The 21,045-nt window shown below is 39.8% G+C and overlaps 1 protein-coding gene across 8 annotated transcripts in view; it reads left to right on the top strand.

The window, feature by feature from the left end:
• The window catches only part of PTPN13 (protein tyrosine phosphatase, non-receptor type 13), a 105,838-nt gene that overhangs the window by 21,196 nt on the left and 63,597 nt on the right, over window positions 1-21,045 (top strand). For all 8 annotated transcript variants that reach the window (XM_040700220.2, XM_040700215.2, XM_040700218.2 and 5 more), the window contains exons 2-6: window positions 66-185; window positions 8,368-8,537; window positions 13,690-13,755; window positions 15,519-15,704; window positions 17,215-17,308. In XM_040700220.2, coding sequence (XP_040556154.1) covers window positions 71-185; window positions 8,368-8,537; window positions 13,690-13,755; window positions 15,519-15,704; window positions 17,215-17,308 — 631 coding nt within the window. In that variant the 5' untranslated portion in view covers window positions 66-70. The remainder of the gene's footprint in view (window positions 1-65; window positions 186-8,367; window positions 8,538-13,689; window positions 13,756-15,518; window positions 15,705-17,214; window positions 17,309-21,045) is intronic.

Raw genomic sequence — 21,045 nt, 5'->3', positions numbered from 1 at the left:
ATATCAGAGGACTTGCAGAAAGTCACTGCTGTGTATTCTTAACTCGACTGTGTCTCATTTTGCAGATAACATGCATGTGTCACTGGCTGAGGCTCTGGAGGTTCGGGGAGGGCCACTGCAAGAAGAAGAGATATGGGCTATTTTGAATCAAAGCGCAGAGAGCCTTCAAGAGCTCTTCAGAAAGGGTAAGCATTTTCAACGAGGGATATATGCAGAACTGGAAACATCTTGCTTATGTTTTCCTGTTAAGTACTCCCCTATTCCTCATCATCTGTAAACACATATTGTAACCCACTCCTCAGTAAACTGCTTTTCAGGTGAGCTGTGCCTCAGTTCAGCAACTGTTTCTAACCATTTCATCGTGTTCTGTTGGGACATAAGACAAGTTGGGTTTTGCATGGTGGCAACTTCACTTTGGTAGGAAGTCACTACGTACTCTCTGCATTATTGTAGGCGTTTAGAAAGGAGATGGAAACATAGACAAAGTGTTAAATGTGGCTGATGTCATTGGAGCAATTTGATATTGAAGGGGTCACAAAATCAAGTATAGTACAGTATAGTGCAGTCGTGCTTAGGCTGCTCTAAAGTGGTTCAGTCCTGAGTGAGGCAAAAGCGAGCCATTGAAAAAACTTGATCGTAAGGTTGGCAATCACTGCCTAGAGTGCGCTTATCAATACATTTCTAGGTACTGACAGGTATGAGATTGCCTGTTGTATTTTCAAGTGGTGTCAGTAAATCTCTCCCCACAAACCCCAAAGAAGACTGTAAGCTGAGGATCTTATCTGCAGTGCTGCTAGTAATTGTCTGTCCTAGCATTAGATCTAAGTCTGGTGTCCTTCTCCCTCCTTTTCCCTCATGTTTTCCTTCTATTTTGTAACCTGCACACTGTTCAGCCTGTTCTCTTCTCCCCGTTGTCCCTCTGCATATCCCCTCACACTTTTTTTTTTAAATAACAATAAGAACTGATGTCAAGTTTTGGACATTGGTGTCACCTTTAATCTGGGCTTGGTTAGAAGCTACGTTTCCATTGTATGTCCATCATTTGAGAAATTTCACGTGGATATATCATCTGCCTGTATCTAGGCATGCATATGTGTGCTTATACAAGTTTACTCAGGAAAAATCAGAAGCTCTCACTTTGAAAACGTCTGTTATTGTCATCATTTTGCCTTATTACTATGCAAGGGGCATGTTTTCATTACTGAGAGAAAATTCTGTTGTATTTTTTGTATGGATTTTGCTTATGGTTCCAGCAAGATTAAACATTGCAGGGTTTTTTTGGTGTTTTTTTGTTTGTTTGTTGTGTGTGTGTGCTTTGTTTTTAAGATATACTTTAGACAAACAGAGTGTCTTTTCAAACACCAGATCTGTCTCATATATGGCACTACCTTTAGACATGATCTCTGCTGGATGGTTCACAAAAATCAAAAGAAGACAGATGTGGGCAGAAACTTTCATGAAATATTTGATTTTTGATCAAGATTGTCTTAATTTTTTGATCAGGAAATGTTACCAGCTTTTCTGAAGTTTTTTTTTTAATGTAAATTATGGGTAATTATAGGTATTGTGTACAAATTGAATTTCATCCCTGTGCTTGCAGCAGTCCACATGGGGTGAGAATATTCCCTGTTAGGAACGTTCACTTTATTTGACCAACTCTCTCTGCTCCTTGTATTGCAAGAAGAGGAAGCTGTCATCTTCTTTCCTGTCTCTTTCTTTCTTTGATGTCTCTAAAAGAGAATTGGAGAAATATTTATTTACTTATTTTAAGACAGTGAGCGTGAAGGACTACATATAACTTCACTTAAGGGGTATCTTGAATGATTACAGAGCTGGACACTTCAACCTGAAGGAAGCCTGTACCCTAAGTACATAACAGTGAAACTGCTTGAAAATTGTAGACTGGAGTGAATGTTTTACAAGAGTGAAGTCTTCACTGGTAACAGGAGCTCGCCCTTTCTTAGCAGTGCAGAAAAGAGTTATAATTACAGTGAAGACTGCCAGCAAGTTGAGAGTGAGAACACAGAGCAGCCCTCCTTCAGAGGAACAATGTAGAAACATGAGAGCACAGAAAGCAAAGCTGCCCCAGGACTTCTGCTGTATGCTTTTAAGGTAGGGCAGTGTCTGCCAGTCAAGACTGGCTGAGATGGCAGCCGTTTCTGGTCTCACTTCCTATCAGTGAATACCAAAACACAACTTTAGATAAAATCAGTGCCAGAAGAATCTGTCTCTTTTTGGATATGAGGGTGTTTTACTGAGCTGTTCTGCTAGTTCAGCAAACTGTTTTCAGTCGCATGCTATTAATTAACCTGGAATATAGCCCTGTGGTAAAGTGTAGTTTAAAAGACACCCAAATGAAAGAGCTTTACAGTGTAACAGTGGTTGACAAAGGCAGTTTAATTCCTCCCAGCAAGATGCAGATAACCAGTCTTTAATGAAGATTTGGCTTCTCTAAGGAAAAAAATCTAGACATCTTTTTTGGTCATCTTGAATATCAGTTTCTGTGCTGGCTTGTAAGGATGCGTTGCAAAGCTGCTGGAATAAAGAATGCAGAGGTTCCCATGAGCTTTCTTGTCTGTCTCAATTTCATTTGCCTTGCATAGAGAACCTGTAGTGTACAGGGGATCCTAGGGAAGTCCTCTTTGTCACAGTTAATTGTCAGTCATAACATACAGCTTGACAGAGTTGCCTCAGTGGCAGAGGTCATATTTCCAGAGTTGTTCAAACCTGTACAGCCACTCCTGGCTGAGGTACATTTGCCACATTTGGCTCTCGTCAGTCTCAGAGATGTGATGCTCCTCTCTCGCTCTTTGTATTGCTCTGGATTCCCTCAACATCTTATTCTGTAACAAAATCTAAGCTTGGTGAGCATTTCCTATATCAAGTTTCCTCAGTTTAAAAAGCAAAATAAAACAACAGGAAAAAAAAAAAAACCAACCAGCCCCCCTCCCCCCAGGGAAAAAAAAAAAGCCAAAAGAATTCAGAATTACAGCCTAACCAATTTGAAATTAGGATTAAATGGCATTGGAAATTATCATGGCTTACACTGTTGTCTATTTGCAGCTTCCCCACATCAGCCTAGCAGCCATACATACATAGAGGAACGACCAGCCCAAGAGACCACTTACATATTTGTGAAATCCTGGTCAAATTTTGATAGCCTTCTCTGCTTGTTTGAAGTTGAGAATTCTTGCTATCAGACCAAGTGAGAAAGCCTCCTTCAGTTTGTTTCTTACTTAAAATTGGTTTCAGGAAATTAGGGAAAAATGTCTGAGACAAGCTTCTGTTACAGATGTAATGACTTGACTTGTAAGTGTTGCGTGTCTTAGTGAGTCTGTCTACTTATCCATCAAAGCACCAAATACAAGTACATAATAAAATTCCACATCTTCCTTTGTTAATCACAAGTTACACCATATCTAATTCAGTGATTGATCAATAAACGTGCTTATTTTTATTCTCATTTGTATTTACAATTCTAACAGTTGTTGAGCCCATTAAAATACTTCACAAATTGATTTCAATCATTATAAGCAGTGAAAGATAGGATGGAAATGCTCAGTTGGTAATAACTGGTGTAGAAGATCAAGGCTGGTAGCTGTCGTGTCAGCAAGTTATAAGCTGTTAAATGGAGGAGAAAGACAATCCAGTGCTCCTGATTGCAGTTGTGAAGTTTAAATGAATCTAGTGATTTGAAAAGGCTGATACCAGACCTGCCCTTCTCTTACATCTGTTTAATTATCTTCACTAACTATTTTGTTGTTCAGAGGGTGAATCAGCTGTGTCAGACATGCTGAATCTTGTATTCAGCACTGCGTGAAGGCAGAGGAAGAAGTCTTTGAAGTGCAGTATCTCGGCTGTGAGCACATAGGCGTAAGGAGCATGCTGTGCTCTTGGCACTCAGTAATAAACCAGGGTTTCTTCTCGTTAAATAGGTTAAAATGGGGAAAGCTTATCAGAGCTTGAAAGCGGGAAAGATTTTGTTGCTTCAGCCACTCCTGTGCTAGCATGCTTTATGAGTTCTGGAAGTAGTTACACCATGTGGTTCAAATCAAACAGTGTGCTCAGTACAGGAGGAAGAGAATGGGAGAAAACAGTTCTCCTAATAGGAGAGCTGGCTGGGTAAATACAGTCACTTTACAAAAATGTAAATGGAAGATTGTTTCTCTAAAGAAAAATTATACCATCTGAAAGTGCATGTGAGGAAAGACAGTGATGTTTTGTTTGAGTACCTGTAAACCTTGTCGAGTCACCCAGTTGCATGCACTTAGCTTGGGTGAGTGTAATGAAGGGCAGAGAGCCAAAGTGAAAGATGTTGGTGGAAACTGTGGTGAGTCCTGGTAATTGGAGCTGATTGGCTGGGGAAGAGGAGGTGGAATGGGTGGTTCTTGTTGATTAGAGGGAGAATACAGTAAGAGGGGGAAAAATCCGCAATTTCCAGCCACCCGTTGCTGGCAGATTTGAGTAGATTGTTTTTTCTACTTTATGTATGTCATTTCTTACCAGTTTTGTTAATGGCTACAGCCTAAGGGAGAAAAAGTTGAGAGAAAACACAATTAACGGACTTTGAATCATTTAAATAGCTTAGGAATTCAGAATTACCAGCCATCGATATTGCAACATTGATCAATTTTGAACTACTGCCTGAACTTTCTCTTATAATATTGTTTGGGTTCTTTTGCTTTGGCTCCTTGTGTGCTGCTAAACCGTTTAAAAGACTGTTTTCAAAGTCTTCAATTTGTTTGGCAGATGCTATTTAGCTGAACGGTCTTTCAGTTTTTATGGCACTCAAAACCAGTTCAGTCTCTGCTTTTAAGTAAGACCACACTGTTTATTTGTGTCTTGGCATTGATGATAAGCTGTGCTCTCACAAGGGTTTTGTTACCATGCTGCATACTTCCAGAGTTAACTCAGAGACCTGGCATCTCCAGCACAGCTGAAAGTTTCCTGGACATACAACTGACCAGGAGTTGTACCCTGAATTCCAGTGCTTCTGAAAACTTCTCTTTTTGTTGTTTTCTCCTTAATTCTGAGCAATAAGTTTCCCTTACCACTCTCAAAAATTCTTCTGAAAGACTAAAAGAAGAGATGAGCACCTGAGGTAGCTGTGGGTGTCCCTGTTCATTGTAGGGGAGTTGTACTGGATGGCCTTTAAGGGTCCTTTCCAACTCAAACGATTCTATGATTTTTTCCATGGCACAGACAGTGAGATGGAAGAATAGAGTTACTTGAAAATATTATTCTTAGGATAAATTTGCATAGCTTTGGTTTGTTATGGTTGCCTCAAGGAAGGAAACGGAGAATTAATTCTTTTATTCTCATCCTTTCTAAACTTAGGTTGAAGATTATGATGTAGGCATTCTGGTCCAATATATTGGTTTAAAAGGTGCTAAAAGATGAAGCCAAGAAAGTGCCAACAAAAGAATCTTGGCAAAATCAACCCCTTTTCTACTCTTAACCACATTCACTGTCCATAGCTTCAAATCATGCAGACTGTAGAATGTAGATGGAGGCATTTTACATGGATCAGTAAATCCAACCTTTCCATCTACAGGGGACAAAAGCATGAGTTCGAAGTAAACCAATATTTGCAAGACTTAAGGCTAAATGAGTTGGTTTTTACTATTGTTGAAACCAAATCACATTTCCATTCTCATAATCTCTGGTTTCTGTGGTACGCTTCAGAATATAAAGAGTTCAGAGTTATTTAAAGTCTTCACGGTACAAATCATTAAAGATAAAGCCTCATCTTTATTCAAGTTGGAGCTTTTAAGCAGTAACCTTAAAATATTTTGCAGTGTTTATTTTTGTATCAGTGAACACACAGCTGGTCAAAATCCAGTAGCTAGTTGCAGTGCTACTTTGGGAGGCTGATGGCCAGCTGAAGTTTTCTTTCTATAAGTGTTTTGCTATATAACGTAATACCTAATAATGTAATGCCTAACGGGAGGGGTCTCTTCATCTCTATTTCTTCAGTTTAGCATCTCCGTGTACTGCCACAGTAGTGAATAACAGTTGTTCTGTTTGTTTTGGAGGAAGTGGGGTTACAGTTATAGTGCAAAATGTCTTTGGGGCTGGGAGAGGCAGATAGCGTTGTTGTCTAAATCAGTTGGCTGTAGTGACTTGTTTTTACTTTTGCCATATCTGGTGTTTCAGGTAATTGCTCAGTGAGTTTTCTTCAGCTCATCTTGTTTGTAATTTTAAGTATCAGAAAAGGCCTCATATTGTGAGACTGAACTCCAACTTTGGAAGCTTGTCATACTAAGGGAAGGTGAATGAAGAGATGGTCTTACTTAATTCTTGCGATGTGTCTTGTTATACATTGCAGTAAAGCCATCACCTTGGACAAAATTGATTATTTTTACTTCTGTATCAAGCAGATGTTTTGTCTTGGCCATTGCAAATGATGCTAGGCTTAAATCATTTTGTAGCCAGGGATCAGTTGGATTGCCTTGGGGAAGCAGTGGAAGCATATATTGCAGTCTAAGCATTGGTTATTAATGTCTGCATGAAGTTTACATTTTCTTCTCTTGCCCGAGTTTATTTGATGTTGTTGTATATATTCTATCTTCTTTACGAGAAGAGGGAGCTCATCATGTAGAGTTCTGTATTTGGATTTTGTATGGTTTTAGGGTGCGTTTGCTTGGAGCATTCGTGTGGGTTTTGTTGTTTGTGACAAACTGTGCTGATCTCTATGGGGAGCTCAGCAATTCTGTACAAGAGCTTGAATTGATTTAGCCACCATGATCAGAGGTGCCTACTGCAGTAATTACTGATATGTTTGGGATCCAGAGGACAAAGCAAGAGCCGCAAAATGCGCTTCCTTGAGGCAACAAGATTGAGCCACCCTTGTGTGTCACGAAGAGCAGGAGAAAAGCATTTCTGTGCTGTGAGTCTGGAGCTTTTCATACTGGCTAGCAGCATAACACACTGGCATTTTAAAATGAATTAGGAAAACCATAACAAACTTTTAAAAATATTTTTATATACAGTGTGTGTCTGTAAATATATATATATATATATATATATATGCTTTTTTTGGCTTTGACTTACCACTTGAGTGTTTTTGTTTGTTTGTTTAAATTATTGTTGAATGTGAACTTCTCTGTTTAATTGTAAACTTCAAAAACTCTCAGGAAAAAAGAAAAAGCTGATGAAGAAGAAGCATTTTGAAGTGAGAAGTGCAAGTTTTTACAGGTTCAAGGGAGCTTAAACTTGAAATAATGAATGGAAGCAGTCTGTAGGATCTGCCCATTTTAGAATGATTTCTGACCTTAATGGTCTCTCTTTCCTTTCAAGGGAAACTTGTGCTTAGGTTTTGACAACAGTGTATATGTTGGCTTCCCTACTGAATGAATTCCTCTGCATGCACTGATAGGAAGGGATACTTGCTGAGCTTTCGTGAGTTTGCATATGGGAATGTTTTTCTGGATAATTGTACTCAGCAGTTAATTACACAGTCCTGCTTCCCACATCATAGAATGAGGAAAGCCTGGAAGCAGTTTCTTAGCTGCTTTGAGAGGAAGGGGAGTTGAAGAAATGGAAGGAATTACTCAGTAGATCCTTTTACATCTGATACCTGTATGCAGTAATTCTATACATTTGCTAGGAGATTAGAAATATTCTAGATTACAAGATAGTTACAGAGCCTGGGCACCAGCACTGCAGGAACATCCTAAACTGATAGGAGAGTGGAAAATGTTGTTTGTGGTGATGATGAAGAGGGAAACGATCATTCTGTTGTTGGTGCTTATGACGTAGAGGAGAAAGACCTTTAAATCCTTTAAATGTTTCCTCAGCTCTTTGGTAAATCATGTAGTAGAAAACAGAGCATCTGTCTTAGTGCCTCTGGAAAAGTAATGAGTTCACGTTTTATTTTTACTGACACAAAAGCTTGTGCCTCCTTTGGTGAAATGGAGCTGTTTTTCTTTGAGATGTAGAAAACAGAGTTTCAACTTAAGAAAAGTGGAAAAGGAAAGTTTTATTAGCCAGTTTGGTTCTCTGATTTCAGTGCTTGTTTTGCTGTTTCACACTAAAGTTTGGAAGGAGAATCCTAGAGAAGGGTTCAGGTTTGTTCTTTGCCTTCTTCCACTGCTGACTAGGATTTTATTTCTTTTCAACAGTGAAATTATTTCTTGCTTGAACTAGATAAAACTGACGTTTTTTAGTTTTAGGTAAAACTGAAGGGGGGTGGGGGAGGAGTTGGGAGGGAAGGACTACTATAGTGGTTATGAAGCACCATAGGTGAAAAGGGAAGTATATTGATATTGAATATGTGTTTGAGCAAATAAAGTTACGTCGAGAAATGACACAAAGCAATTGTATGTTAATCTGCAGATTTTTTTTTTTTCCTTCTTTCAAACACAGCTGATCCTGCTGCCCTGGGATTCATCATTTCTCCGTGGTCTCTCCTCTTGCTTCCATCCGGCAGTGTATCATTTACTGATGACAATGTTTCCCACCAAGACCTGCGGGCATTCACAGCACCAGAGGTTCTACAGAACCAGTCCCTGTCATCTCTCTCAGATGTTGAGAAGGTACCGTGCCTCTTCCACTGCAGAGGGCTTTCTTTAAATGGACCTTTCTGTCTGCAGAATTCTTAATTTGTGTGCTTCATTGATTTCTTCTGGGAGAGGGGCGGGACCCTTCTGCTTTTTTTTTTTGTGCATGTAAGTGGGGTAGAGATTGTGGCTATATTGTGCTTGTAGGAAGAAGTGTCTGTGTGCAGATCTGCACGTGTGTTCTACTAACAGCCATGCTTGAGCAGTGGCTATGTGATTCCTACACTGCCCATCTAGCTAACGGGAAACAACATTTCACCTTGTTTTTCTAAAAGTAACATCAAAAATTCCTTTCAAAGGCAAACAGCATGTAAGAGGTAAGCAAAACAATTACTCAAGCATGCCAAGACTTCAAAAAAATCAGATATTCTTGCTCATCTCAGAAATTTTATTTTAGTTATTAAAAATACTCATCAGTTGTGTGTAGAATTGTTCCTTTCCATCTTCCTTTTCTTCTCTTCCCCAAGGGCTGATGATCAGGTAGGTAGTGTTTGTGTATGAAATCTGCTCCAGTCATTGATACAAATAGTCATGGTGACTATACCTTCTCAGATGTTTGCCTAACGGTCATTTGTTGCAAATGGTAATGCTCTGCTTTGTTCTTGTCAAAGATATTTAGAGGTAGGAGTAAAAGGAAGCTGAGCTCTCTTCCCATCTCCTTGGCTTCTCAAGATCAGTAATCCTAAGGGAAGGATAGGAGCCAAAGCTAGCATTGTTTTAAGCTGGGAACAAGCATGAAGTTTGACAACATTTCTCCAGAAAGAACAGCGCTCTGCTCTTACATCCAAGGGAGCTGGTGTTGGCATTAATTGCTGTTGTATGCATAAGGGTTATCAAAACATGTTTCTGTCTGTAGAATACATGGTGTATGCTACTTCTTCTGTCCCCTAAATCTTGTATGTAGTTGCTTTCTTTTTTTTTTTTACACAACTATATCAGGTGAAAATCACTGTGTTCTCAGTTACAAGTTCTTTTCTCTGCAGCATAGTAAAATATAATGGCATATAATGTATATTACTTGATCTATGACAAAACCAGGCAGCTAGAAACCTATGTTGAAAGTTTTAAAAGAAAAGTAAAAATAACACTGAAATGAATGCCAGGATCAGATTCAGTAAAGTAGAATACAGCTGCCAAGTTCTGCAGTCATAGCATTGGAATTGTTTATCTTGTTTCAGGAGAGACAATATTGTTGAAGACAGTAACTTTGCCTCTAGTGTAAGCTGGGAGATTAATATCCAAAACAGGCCTTTAAAAACATCAGAAACAAGTTTCTAAATGGCACATTTGTGAACTTCAGAACTGATGGCATTCTTTGTTTCATGCCAGTATTCATTCAGAACATTTAATATTAAAAGCCATGTTTGTGCTGTTTCTTAATCTTTAGGGTAGAAATCACCAGAAGTACCTCTGAGGGTTGTAAACATGGACACAGAGCAAATCAATAAGCAGTGACCAAACACTGGCATTCTGCACACACACAGTGCTGATTAATCTCTGGTTACGGCGGTGTGAGTTTATTTCATGACAGCAACACAGCTTTGCTTGCTGGAAATGAGACTCCAGGCTGCAGCTATTGTGATGATGTTTCCATTGAGAAACAACTGTGTGTGGAAATGTATAAGCTTTGGCTTTACATAACCAAATTACTCACAGTCACATATTAGCTAAACAAAACCCTTTGCTTTGTGGTTGAAGCTTCAGACTTTGGGTGTAGGAGGAACTAGCTTGATTCATGAACTCTACTAAATTTCTGCAGGTTTTGTCCACACCGTGGGGAGAAGGGTAAAAAATGAACTGTTGGGATACCGTGCTCTGATATAAAAGCATTTGAGAAAAGTGTTGCTGCTGCCGTTCTTGTTCTCATTTAACACTTGTCAGATGAATCACAGAGTGGTGCTCCCAGTGCAGCATTTGGGGCTGGGTGCAGCTAAGGACAGCCGCAGTCTAAGTTGTTAGATGTTATTTTACTCATCCTGTAGTCAAATGCGGTAGAGTCTTCTGTTGATTTTCTACCCCTTTGCGTTAGAATTAAGGATACCATGTTTTCATGGTGGCAACAGTATGCAGTAGTACTGTGTTAAAGTTACATTGGATAGCACGCCAAGGACAGGAGTGACTGATGGCTGGTCTGTAAACCCTGAGGTGGGAACTGCACAGGATAGTGTGTTTGTGTGTAGTTCTTCCACAATACCCATCCTTTTGGATGTATTTGCTTGCTTATGTGAAAGAAGAAAACTTCCTCAAATAGGGAAGAGAAATGAATTTGGCACAAAAACTTTTCTGCAAAGTTATACTGGTAAAGCACTCTAATAATGGTGAAACAGTGGCAAAACTCCTCACTTGGAGAATAACCTGGCCAAACTAAGCGAGTTTTTCTCCTGGCATAAAAGCAGAACTGTAAATAATAATCTTTTCATTTCTTCCCAGTGTTTTGTATGAACACCCTTGTAATATTATGGCATTGTTTGAAGGCATCAGGGAAGTTGAATAGCTTACTTGTGTATGCTTTTTTTTTACTAGTTGTTTTCCTTTACATCAGTATTAAACTATGTGTTGGAGTGTACAGTGTTTATTTTTCTCCAGATGAGTTGACTTCATGGTTCTTAGGTCTTGCTTTGCGTTAGCTTCAAACATATTTAAACTTTTTTTTCTACTTCTGTGGTTTGCTAAACTCATTTAATGGAAATCTGAGTGCTTTCCTCTTTGCATCTTGTTCTGAAATAGGTCTGGTCTGGAAGTTGGGCTTTGTGTTTTCTTATTTCTTCTGCTCTCTGACCAGACAGTGACAGGATAGCTTTCAGCTCAGCAGCTGTGATCTCACCTGCTAGCACAATGGAACGTTATATGCATTGCTAACTATCAGACAACGCGGTGGTCAGGCAGTGAATACCCTTCAGATTAATCTAGGACACTCAATCAAATTGAATATAAAACAAATTTGATGCAACTGCGATACAATATAGCTGAAGTTATAGTGAAAGATGATTTTCTGAAGTGAATTTGGCATTGGTTTCTAGATTGTGTAAATTATTGGAATTATTGTAAAACAAAGATGAAGTAAATTTTTTCGAATGACTGCTTTAATTTCTAAGAGGTGCGTTTCTAAGAGGTTCATCTTCAGTCAAAGCTTATTTCTCATGGAGAAACAGAGTATTTTCAATATCCGTGCTTGTACAGTATTACTGAGCAAAATCACCTCTTGTTTACTGATTATTAGAGATTAGTAGAATTCATGAATTCATGGTGGTTTTTCTAGTTATTGTTTTATTTATTTATTTGCAGCACGTTTTTTCATAGATGGATTTTGCCTCCTTTTTCATGCCTGTGTTATCTCATGTAAGGAGCCTGATGCTGTGCTGCACAAAGCTCAGTCAGTGATGTCCCTGTGAACAGACTGCTGTGGGATTTTCTTTCCCCCCACGTACCCCTGACTATCTCACCTAAGCTATGGCTGTTAAGGGACATGCCAAACACCAGTCTGGCAGCAGTGTGTTTATTCATCTAGTTTTGAAGTTAGGGTGTATGAAATAGGAGAGAGTTACTGGATTTAATGTGTGAGACATTACTTAAAACTGAAACCATGCATTCCTAGGTGGTATGTAGTAGATACATTTTTGTTTTATATGTAGTAGTAGCTTGCAAGTAACTGGAGAGAGACCGCTCTGTAGGATTGAAGTGACAGAAGTCTAGGATTGGAGCTTCCCTGAGTACACTGATTTCCAATGTTATATGAATAAAACACATTGAATTTAAGAGAGCAATTTTTAGTACGATGTTGCTTCTACTTATATTTAGTAATTACTTCCTTACCCTGTCTCAAAGCTGTGTATTGCTCTTTGGAGTATATTATAAAGAAACATTTCCTGTTTTACAAGAGAAATCTGAACATGCCTCATATATGTGTATGTAGATATGTGGGGCTACATATCTATGCAGTGCAGTGGTGACAGTTATGCTGTACTGCCTTTTGAGCAGGAAATCATTTCTATATCCTTCTTCTGAGTCTTTGATAATGCATTTTGTTACCTATACATGAAGAGACTTCCCAGTGCAGAGATCAATCCTCATGTCCAACCTTCAGCTACTTCTAGTTGTGCAATTTCCACCAGTTCTACAGGCTTAGAATGGGATGAAGAAAGTGACCATTTCACAGGTTGCAAAAAAGTCTGTCTATTGCCTTTGTCCATTCAGTTGTGACTTTATGAAACTTCATATGAAGTTCCTAGGCCTGGACAGAGCTTCTCGATGTATGTGTTTAGGACTTAAGTGAGATGTGTTGCTTTTAATTGGTGAAGAGACTTCCTTCAATGACTTATTCTTAATTTATAGCTCTCCTCATAATTGCTGTTCATTGTCTGTACAATTATTTAAAGTTGCACAGGTACTGCAATCAATCTGATAGCAAGAGTCATCAGTAGTGTAAGTTCCTTGCAGTCCAGGAAACTTGTTTTTTCCAGTAGTTACTTATCTGTGTCATAAATGACACAGTGACCTATAGGGACTGTGTGTATTTGTGGTCTTAAATCTGCAGTATTTGAAAGCTGTATTACAAAGATGAGCTTAATATGTTAAAGTCGTATGTTAATATCACTGCTGTTGATATTAGCTGTTAGTTTATAGATACAGTGATTAACACATTTGTATCTTACAATATCAATGATAGATTAGGTTGACAGCTTTATACTTTGATGCTCTTGCATTCCTTGCGTTTTCTCCTCTATCTCAGTCCTATCCATCCCTTGACAGTAGCAGCTGGCTGTCTTGTTGAGGCCTGCCATGCCTTCAAACCAAAGCATTACGGTGCCTTGGGTACCACCTTGCAGTCTTTGCCCAATCTGAGGCTGCTGGCATGGATTACACGGGCTTCAGCCTTCAGTGTGAGAGGAAAGTTTAAAGCTGAACAAATTGGATGGAGACACTGATGAGATGCATCCATTTTGTTGCAGTAGATTTTGCTTCTCCAGCCCTCATGGAAAAGGGGAAGAAAAATCTGACAGTCAGCTAAGCTTAACTGCCAAGAAAGTGTATGTACAAAATGACACTGAGTTCTTTGCTCTGCTTTAAGATGCTTTATATTTCCAGTTCAACTCTCCTGAGTTGACAAATGTCTTTTGTCTTACCACAGGTCCATATTTATTCTCTTGGTATGACGCTCTTCTGGGGAGCTGACCATGAAGTTCCTCAAAGCCAAGTAAGTTTCATTTGGTTTTGTTCAATACCACGGTCTCAGACTGTGACCACTGCTGCATGTGAATGAACATGGTGGGCTGTCCTCGTGGGACACCAAAGAGTATGAATTATTTTCTGTACTTGTATACTTCTGAAATACTTCTGTATTTCCTGTGTTGTGTGAGGGTGTTGTAGTTAGCACACAGAAAGAAGGTGCTGATACCACGTTTGTGTTTGTTTCTGTGAAGATATATTTAGGTTGGTCTATCCTTTAGTTTCACAGGCTGAAAGGCTGTAATCGGTGCTGCTGACAGAGGAGAAAATAATTTGTTTTGGTTCAGGCTTATGTATGAAAACAAATGTATAAGTAACCTGGCTTTACCCACAGTAAAGCAACTTGTGATCTCTGCTGCTGTTACTTTGGTGAGTGTGGACTCAGCATATGCAGCTACATTACACAATGGCCAAGAAAGGATATATGTTGTTTGGAATAGGGAGTAACTCTTGCTACTGACTTGTCAGCCATTGTAGATGCAGACTGCTTAGAGCCAAATCTTATTTCTCAAGAAGTCATTTTCCACACCCACCACTCATTTTTGGAAGAAGTCTGGAACATGTAATTCATCTGCTGCCTGCATGCTGCCTCCCACTCCAGCTGAGCTGTCAGCAGTCAGCGTCATAAAGGGTGAAAATCAGGTGAACTGCACAGAGAGAGCACGTAATAGCAGATTTGCTATTGAGGGATTTGACAGTGTTGTGCAGCTCAGGGAGTTAAGGTATTTCTGTTTCATGTTTTGGTTTGGTCCCATTTATGGGTGTTATGTGTAAGGGTAAGGAAGGAAATTTGAAAGGCTGTCTGGCAGTTTAAGTGCTCAATGTCTAATGTTTTTCTGTAACAGAGTGGAAGTTGGGTTCTTAGTTCTATTGATTTGGAAGTCTCTGTCTGAGTGCAGAAGTCAGAGAATTCAGAGCTGTAGTTGTTGTAGTGATAATTCTTTGTAGTATTTGCCATGTCTGTCCCCTAAACCCCACTGCTCTCTTAGAGAGCTCTCACATTTCTTTATTGTCCTGTCCTGTAGTAGATGAAAGGGACAGTATTAAGCAAAGCAGTACCAGAGAATATCTTGAGGCAGGAGCTATCTCCAAATGCTTTTTGTCAAAAAGCAGATGAGAGAGCCTGTGCCTGCGAGATGACCACCCCATCTGGGACAGTTGCAGATCAGAAAGCTGAAGTCTCCAAGTGCTTGTGGCATTTGAGAAGAGGTGTTAACACTGACTGTTGCATACCCTGTGGAATCATATTGCACTGGCACTGCTGGATTAACTGCACACAGAGAAGAATTAAACCTAGATTGTTCTCAGCCTTGTGGACACTGTCCTGAAACTGCAGAGTTTTGCTTCCTTCACCAGCGTTGTTGCTGCTTTAGCCCTTATTTTGTTCATGATTTTTGTGGTGTCCCTGGACTTTAGAAATGCTAGTACAGCTGGCACAGAATATTGAAATGTAGAATTGCAGAACAGTAGAGCGGTGGACAGAGGGTTAAAAAAGTATTGCAGTGAGGATTTAGTTTTTATGATTGTTACTGGCAGAATGTTGAAAAACAACAAAAACAATTAACTTACTCCAAACCTGGATGGTGACTTTCACGTTGGCATTCACTTTATGTAGGCAGTAAATCTCATGAATAGTCCTTTTATCATGTTGAATGTCTTTTGTTTGTGTGTGTGCTACAAGTTGATGTTGAAACTAATTCTCTCCTCCCATCCATTTCTGTTTGTCACTAGCCTATCAAGCTTGGAGATCATCTCAACAGCATCCTCCTTGGTATGTGTGAAGACGTCATTTATGCCCGAGTATCTGTACGGACCGTTCTGGATGCCTGCAGTGCTCACGTCAGGAACAGTAACTGTGCCCCATCTTTTTCATATGTGAAGCAGTTAGTAAGACTGGTCTTGGGAAGCCTGTCTGGGGTAAGTCTTCATAAGCATTTGAGGATTAAGGGAGGTGGGCAGGAAGAGAGAAACGATGCTAAATCAGAGTCACTCTGCGGTCATTCTTCCTCTTGTTTTACCATGCTGCAATTCTGATAAGAGGGAATGCTGAAAGGAGAAAAATTCTGAAATCCCAGGAGGGAATTGTTTCTTTCTCCACTTAGCAGTTTGTGCAATCAACAGTTCCTTCTGGAATATAGATTCACAGCTGCTGTTTCTGAGAAAGATACTTTTCTGAAATGATTGTCCTCATTGGAAGAAAAGTAGAGAAATACGTAGTCTAGGGCAAGCATTAGACCTGTCACTATTTAAAATGCTGCTAAAATGATCACTGTGAATTTTCTTTTTTAAATGTATGCTTGACTTTTGGAGGGGCACTGATTAATGGGGAGAAGGACCGAGTCATCGGTGTGCCAATTCTCTTGCATGTCTCCTCACCCCTGGGATACGATGATTGTAGGGGAATTTATTGTCAAATGATGACCAATGCGTTGAGCTGTTTTAAGAAGTGAAACGCGCTGCATGTAGCCGTCCTGCAAAGTTACTGTTCTTGACAGGGGCATCTCCCTTCATCTGAACCACCACAGCATGGTTACAGAATAGCCACATAATTTCAGGCTCTGAAAACAACCAAAGGTTTTGTGTTGTCAGTATCACTAAGATTGTTCTTTTCTCAGTACTTACTTTTCTTTGTGCTCTGTTTGTAATTCCAACAAATGCCAAGCAGTATGTTTTTACTGGAATTATATGCCATTATGGTATTGGTTTTATTCTGTTTTATCCTCTTGGAACACTTCTATCTCAGAGGGGTTATGTAAATGTAAAAAACAAGTGTGTAGATGTACAGTACTGTGATTACAAAAAAGGTATTTGATCTCAGGGTACTCTCATTATAAAACGTCCATTGTTATTTAATGATTACATAGATTCTTTGCACATTTAGTTTGGAAGTTTCTGCATGAGGTGATAGGTCTCTGTGTTTGTGTAATAGTCAGCAGAAGCTGTTGATGACTGGCCTCTAGAAGCAGCACTGAGCCTGAGCTCCACAAAGCACTGCCTGGACTGTGAAGTTATGTCTGTCAGGCTGGTGCTCTTCATCACAGTATCTGATTTCATGAGCCAGGTTGCTAAGTTGGTCTGTTCTGGGTTGGAATAAAAGGAAGACCTGCAAGGCCTTAGTCACTGAAGCTATTAAAATAAAGAACCAAACTTTAAATCAGGCCACAAGCTATAGAAATGACCAGGGAGAAGAATGAGCCATTCGCCTTTAGATTCTTAATGCCCCTTTTTGCTTAGCAAATGTTCTCCTTTTCTGCTCATCTTGTTCTTGTAAGCAGGTGTGAAAAGGGCATCTGAGGCCAATGTGAGGGGCTGATCTGGCTTGGCCAGCCAGTGATGGCCATAGTGGTCTCAAATGCATATCCTGAGGTACAGTCATACTGAATCCAGCTGGCTTGTTCCTGACTTTGTGCTGCTGCCTGTTTTGCAGATGGATCAGCTTTCTTGCAATGGAGATAAAAAATTGCAGCCAGACAGGAGCCAGGCAATTCGGGAGAGGCTGAGGGGAAAAGGACTGCCCACAGGTAAGTGCCATGTTTCTGTGAGGATCGGGGCATAACAGCCCCATGGAAGACCAAGTATGTTGGGTAGATGTTGCAGCCAATGTAGCTGAGCAGTGGAGCCACCAGCTCTGAGCCAGGCTTTCCAGACAGGAGAATGTGTTGTTCAGGTAACCAGTCTTATCAGGGCTTGTAGGGAGCATTTTATGTTGTAGCAGCTGGACCACTCTGAGTCACTGTGATGCAGGCAATGCAATGTGGTAATCACCTGAAGCCCCTCTTGCCCTAAAATGCTTGACTGTAAATAGAATATAGAATAGAATATGTACATACCAGTATGTCATCTCTCCCACAAATACTCAACTTCATAAATGCATAGTTGTCAACCACCACATATTGTCTCTCTGCATATTTAACCAGCAGCAAACATTGAACAGAAGTTACACTGATGTTATGCTTGAGCTGCTCCTCTGTCTTTTGGTTGTGTGTCTTCTAAAACCAGAGACAGTACAGTGCATTGCAGGAACAAAAATAGTCCATGGAGTTGTCATTGGCAATAGAAGCTGCAGAAATTGGATGCAAGTCTGGCTAGTCTTTGCTTTTCTTCTCTTAATTCTTATAAGACAAGTACTGGATCAGGCTTATTCTTGATGTAGAAATGGTATGTTGTTATTTGCTAGCCCTTCCACTGCACCAGCATGTGTTGAGGAACAGTGTCAAGTACAACTGTCTCCTCATTTTCTGGCACAACTGCACTGCTCTGACTGCCTCCTCAGAGGTTTGATGTTTTGGTTCTTTGTTATTGTTGTCTTTCCCAGAGTCGCAATAAGCAGATCCTGAGGAGTAAGGGACTTCAGATGAATGAATATTGTTGGTGGGATTTGTCATGCCTTCCTTCTGTGAACTTCTTAAGCCTTTCAATTCCTTCCCTGGTTCCTACCAATCCTTTGAAGGTTGTGCCAGAACCTCATTGTTTTGATTTGTTAAATTAATAATTTGTTCTTTGACACTATTCCATCCCAATTTCTAGTTTCATTACATTTGTGATCTCTTTACGTGCCTTTATACTTCTGAGAGTATGTACTTCTTCCATATTCCTCGCTTTGTACTTTTATTTTGCTTTTCAAGTGGATTGCCATCATCTTAAGTTTAATTAATAACTTGCAATGTGTTGTAGTGGAACTTGATGTTAACACATTATCATTTGGCTACTACCTCAAGCAAGGTAGTTTCCACGCTCTCATTTTCACCGCCTGTTCTGCTTTTGATCCCACGATTATCATAAATTAACTGTTCTGTTAATGGTCAAAATTAATACCTGTTTAGTTTTGAAGACATAGCAAGGTTGTTTTTAATCTGTTCTCACTGTGTTGTTGACCCCAATTTTTCTTTTCTTTGTTCTTTTCGCTAATACTGAACAGTTCTACTCTTCTGCTTTTATTTTTCTTAAGTTCTCTTTCTGAAGTCTGTTTGTGCTTTGAGGTTTTTTCTATTTTGTACAGTTTTCCTACCCATGAGTTTCCAACTAAGCTTTTTAGCAATTTTTAATTTTTTTTTTTAAATCTCCAGAAGTCCTGTTTAACCCACGGTCTTAACTGTACCTTAACAATGAAGGTTTTGTTTAGATTTTACTGAGTTGCAGAGATGGGTACTGCATCTCCACCAGTATCTGCATGGCTTGCTGGCTCAGGATCAGGTTGAGTAACCTCTCTCTTAATGTGGAAACATCTGTGCCTTTTACTTACAGACAGTATAGACTAGAAGCTGTAACTGGTGTTTTCCTGTTGTATCTTCTGACTTCTGAAATGGCATGCCAACATTATTCTTCCCTGTTATCCTGGCTCTCTTTGAATCACTTAGTATGTATAACTGTTCTTATGGGATAAGTGAGAGGTGTTGCTTTTCATTTAATTAATGCAGAATTCAGTGAGGGTACAGTGTCTGGGCACTGGAAGGACTGTGGAGCTGGACACTGATCTCTGGGTGCCCACCTGCCTCTGGCTCTACCTGGGATTTCCGCAGTGCTGGGCAGACAAGTTCCTGTAGTGTGTGCATCTGGGAGTTCTCTGAGTCAGGGAAGAACAACCAAAGTTAGGGGCATTCTGGGGCAGAGATGTCCAACTGCAACAGAGTTAGCTGCAGTAAATTCAAAACAGGATTTTAAATAGTCAAAGCAGTCAAAGTCAGTGTTCACTTTACGAAATGCTTTTTTTTTTTTTTTTTTCTTTTCTGGGCACATCACATTGTCTTAACAGTTCTAACTAAACCTAATCTTCACTTAAATGCTACTTGGGAAATGGAACTTGGTAGTCCCCAGATTGAAGTTGGCTGAATAGTTCTCATCTTGTTTCCTCTTTCTCTCAAGTTAAGCACAAGTCCTAGCGTGCTCAGCATTACAGGTGGTGTGTGTCACAGTGAAAGTTTGTGCATTGCTGCTGTGGTGCAAGTATTGGTTTGTTTGCATCCTCCCAAGCCTGATCCTGAAGGTGTGAGTTATTAATACTTGATTTTTCCTATTTTTGTCAATGTGAACTGTCAACTACCAAAAATGTCTTTTAGTGACTGTATGCTTTCAGTGATAATTTGGTGTTTTGCTTCTTTCCCCTCTTCTGCTAGAATAATAATAAAAAAAAATTCTCATTGTTTGTGCCTTTATTTTCAAAAAAGGAGATAAATTGAAGTCTGCTGTTCCTTTATTTTTTTTAATGTTTGACATGTTCTGCTTCGTCCCAGTCTGTTTTAGTTTCTCTATACCTGCAGAACTCTGATTACTTTTCTCTTTTGCCTTACAGGGCTTAAACCTGTCCTGGTTCCCCCTAAAACTTTCTGGTGTGTCTTCTGACTTTAGCCCTGTTCCCTAATGTGTTTTACTGCCATCATCTTAATTCTCTGTATTTCCGTCTTAGATCCATGCTTTAATCTCCACTCAGTCCTTGGGGAATATGGAGAGTCAGTACACCGCAGAACAGAACTGAACAAAATGTCCACATAACCAAAGCAGCTGTAACTATTTTCAGTTCCACTTGGCAGATATACTGAGATTTGTGTTTGAGTGTTAGAAAGGAGACCCAGTGAAAGGGGTCTCTGGGGTTAATGAGTGACTCTCACTGGATTTAGGGCTATTTAGTGCTGGGTTATTTCTTCTTCTACAGCAGCATGCTGTTTTGCTGGTGCTAATTCCGTCCTTATGAACGCAGATCAGCTGCCCTGAGGGTAAAGCTTTTAGGTGTCTGGAAGAGAGAGCTATGGGATGTACTGATCGTACCAACAGTGGTCTCACAGAGTGAGCAGCCACAAGAAGACCAGATTACAGTTTAAGAAAAGCAGTAATGGTATGAGAAAAAGAAACCAAAAACAACTCAGAAAAGTACAGAGCCCTTTTTTTTTTTTCCTCTCTGTTGACGCTGTACTATTCTGCAATTGTGTATTCTTGAAATAAATGCCTCTTTTTCCAGCTGCAAAATAGCCAACACTTGCAAAGGTAGAAAGCTACTGGACTAGTACTGTGATACCGATGGGACTCTTTCCAGTAAGTTGGAAGTTATGTCCATCATTTTTCTCATGACCGATCATCAGCTGGATTTAACTCTATTCACCACCACTCTCTGGACCTGGCCATCCAACCAGTTTTGTACCTCGCAAAGAATCTATCTGTCTAAGCCATGGACTGCCAAGCTTCCTCAGATGAATACTGTGGAAGACAGAGTTAAAGGCTTTCCTAAAGTCTAGGTAGACTACATCCACAGCCTTTCCCTCTTTTA

Source organism: Gallus gallus, chromosome 4, assembly GCF_016699485.2.
Source record: "Gallus gallus isolate bGalGal1 chromosome 4, bGalGal1.mat.broiler.GRCg7b, whole genome shotgun sequence".
Lineage (NCBI taxonomy): Eukaryota > Metazoa > Chordata > Aves > Galliformes > Phasianidae > Gallus > Gallus gallus.
This window is presented reverse-complemented; position numbering and strand designations above follow the sequence as displayed.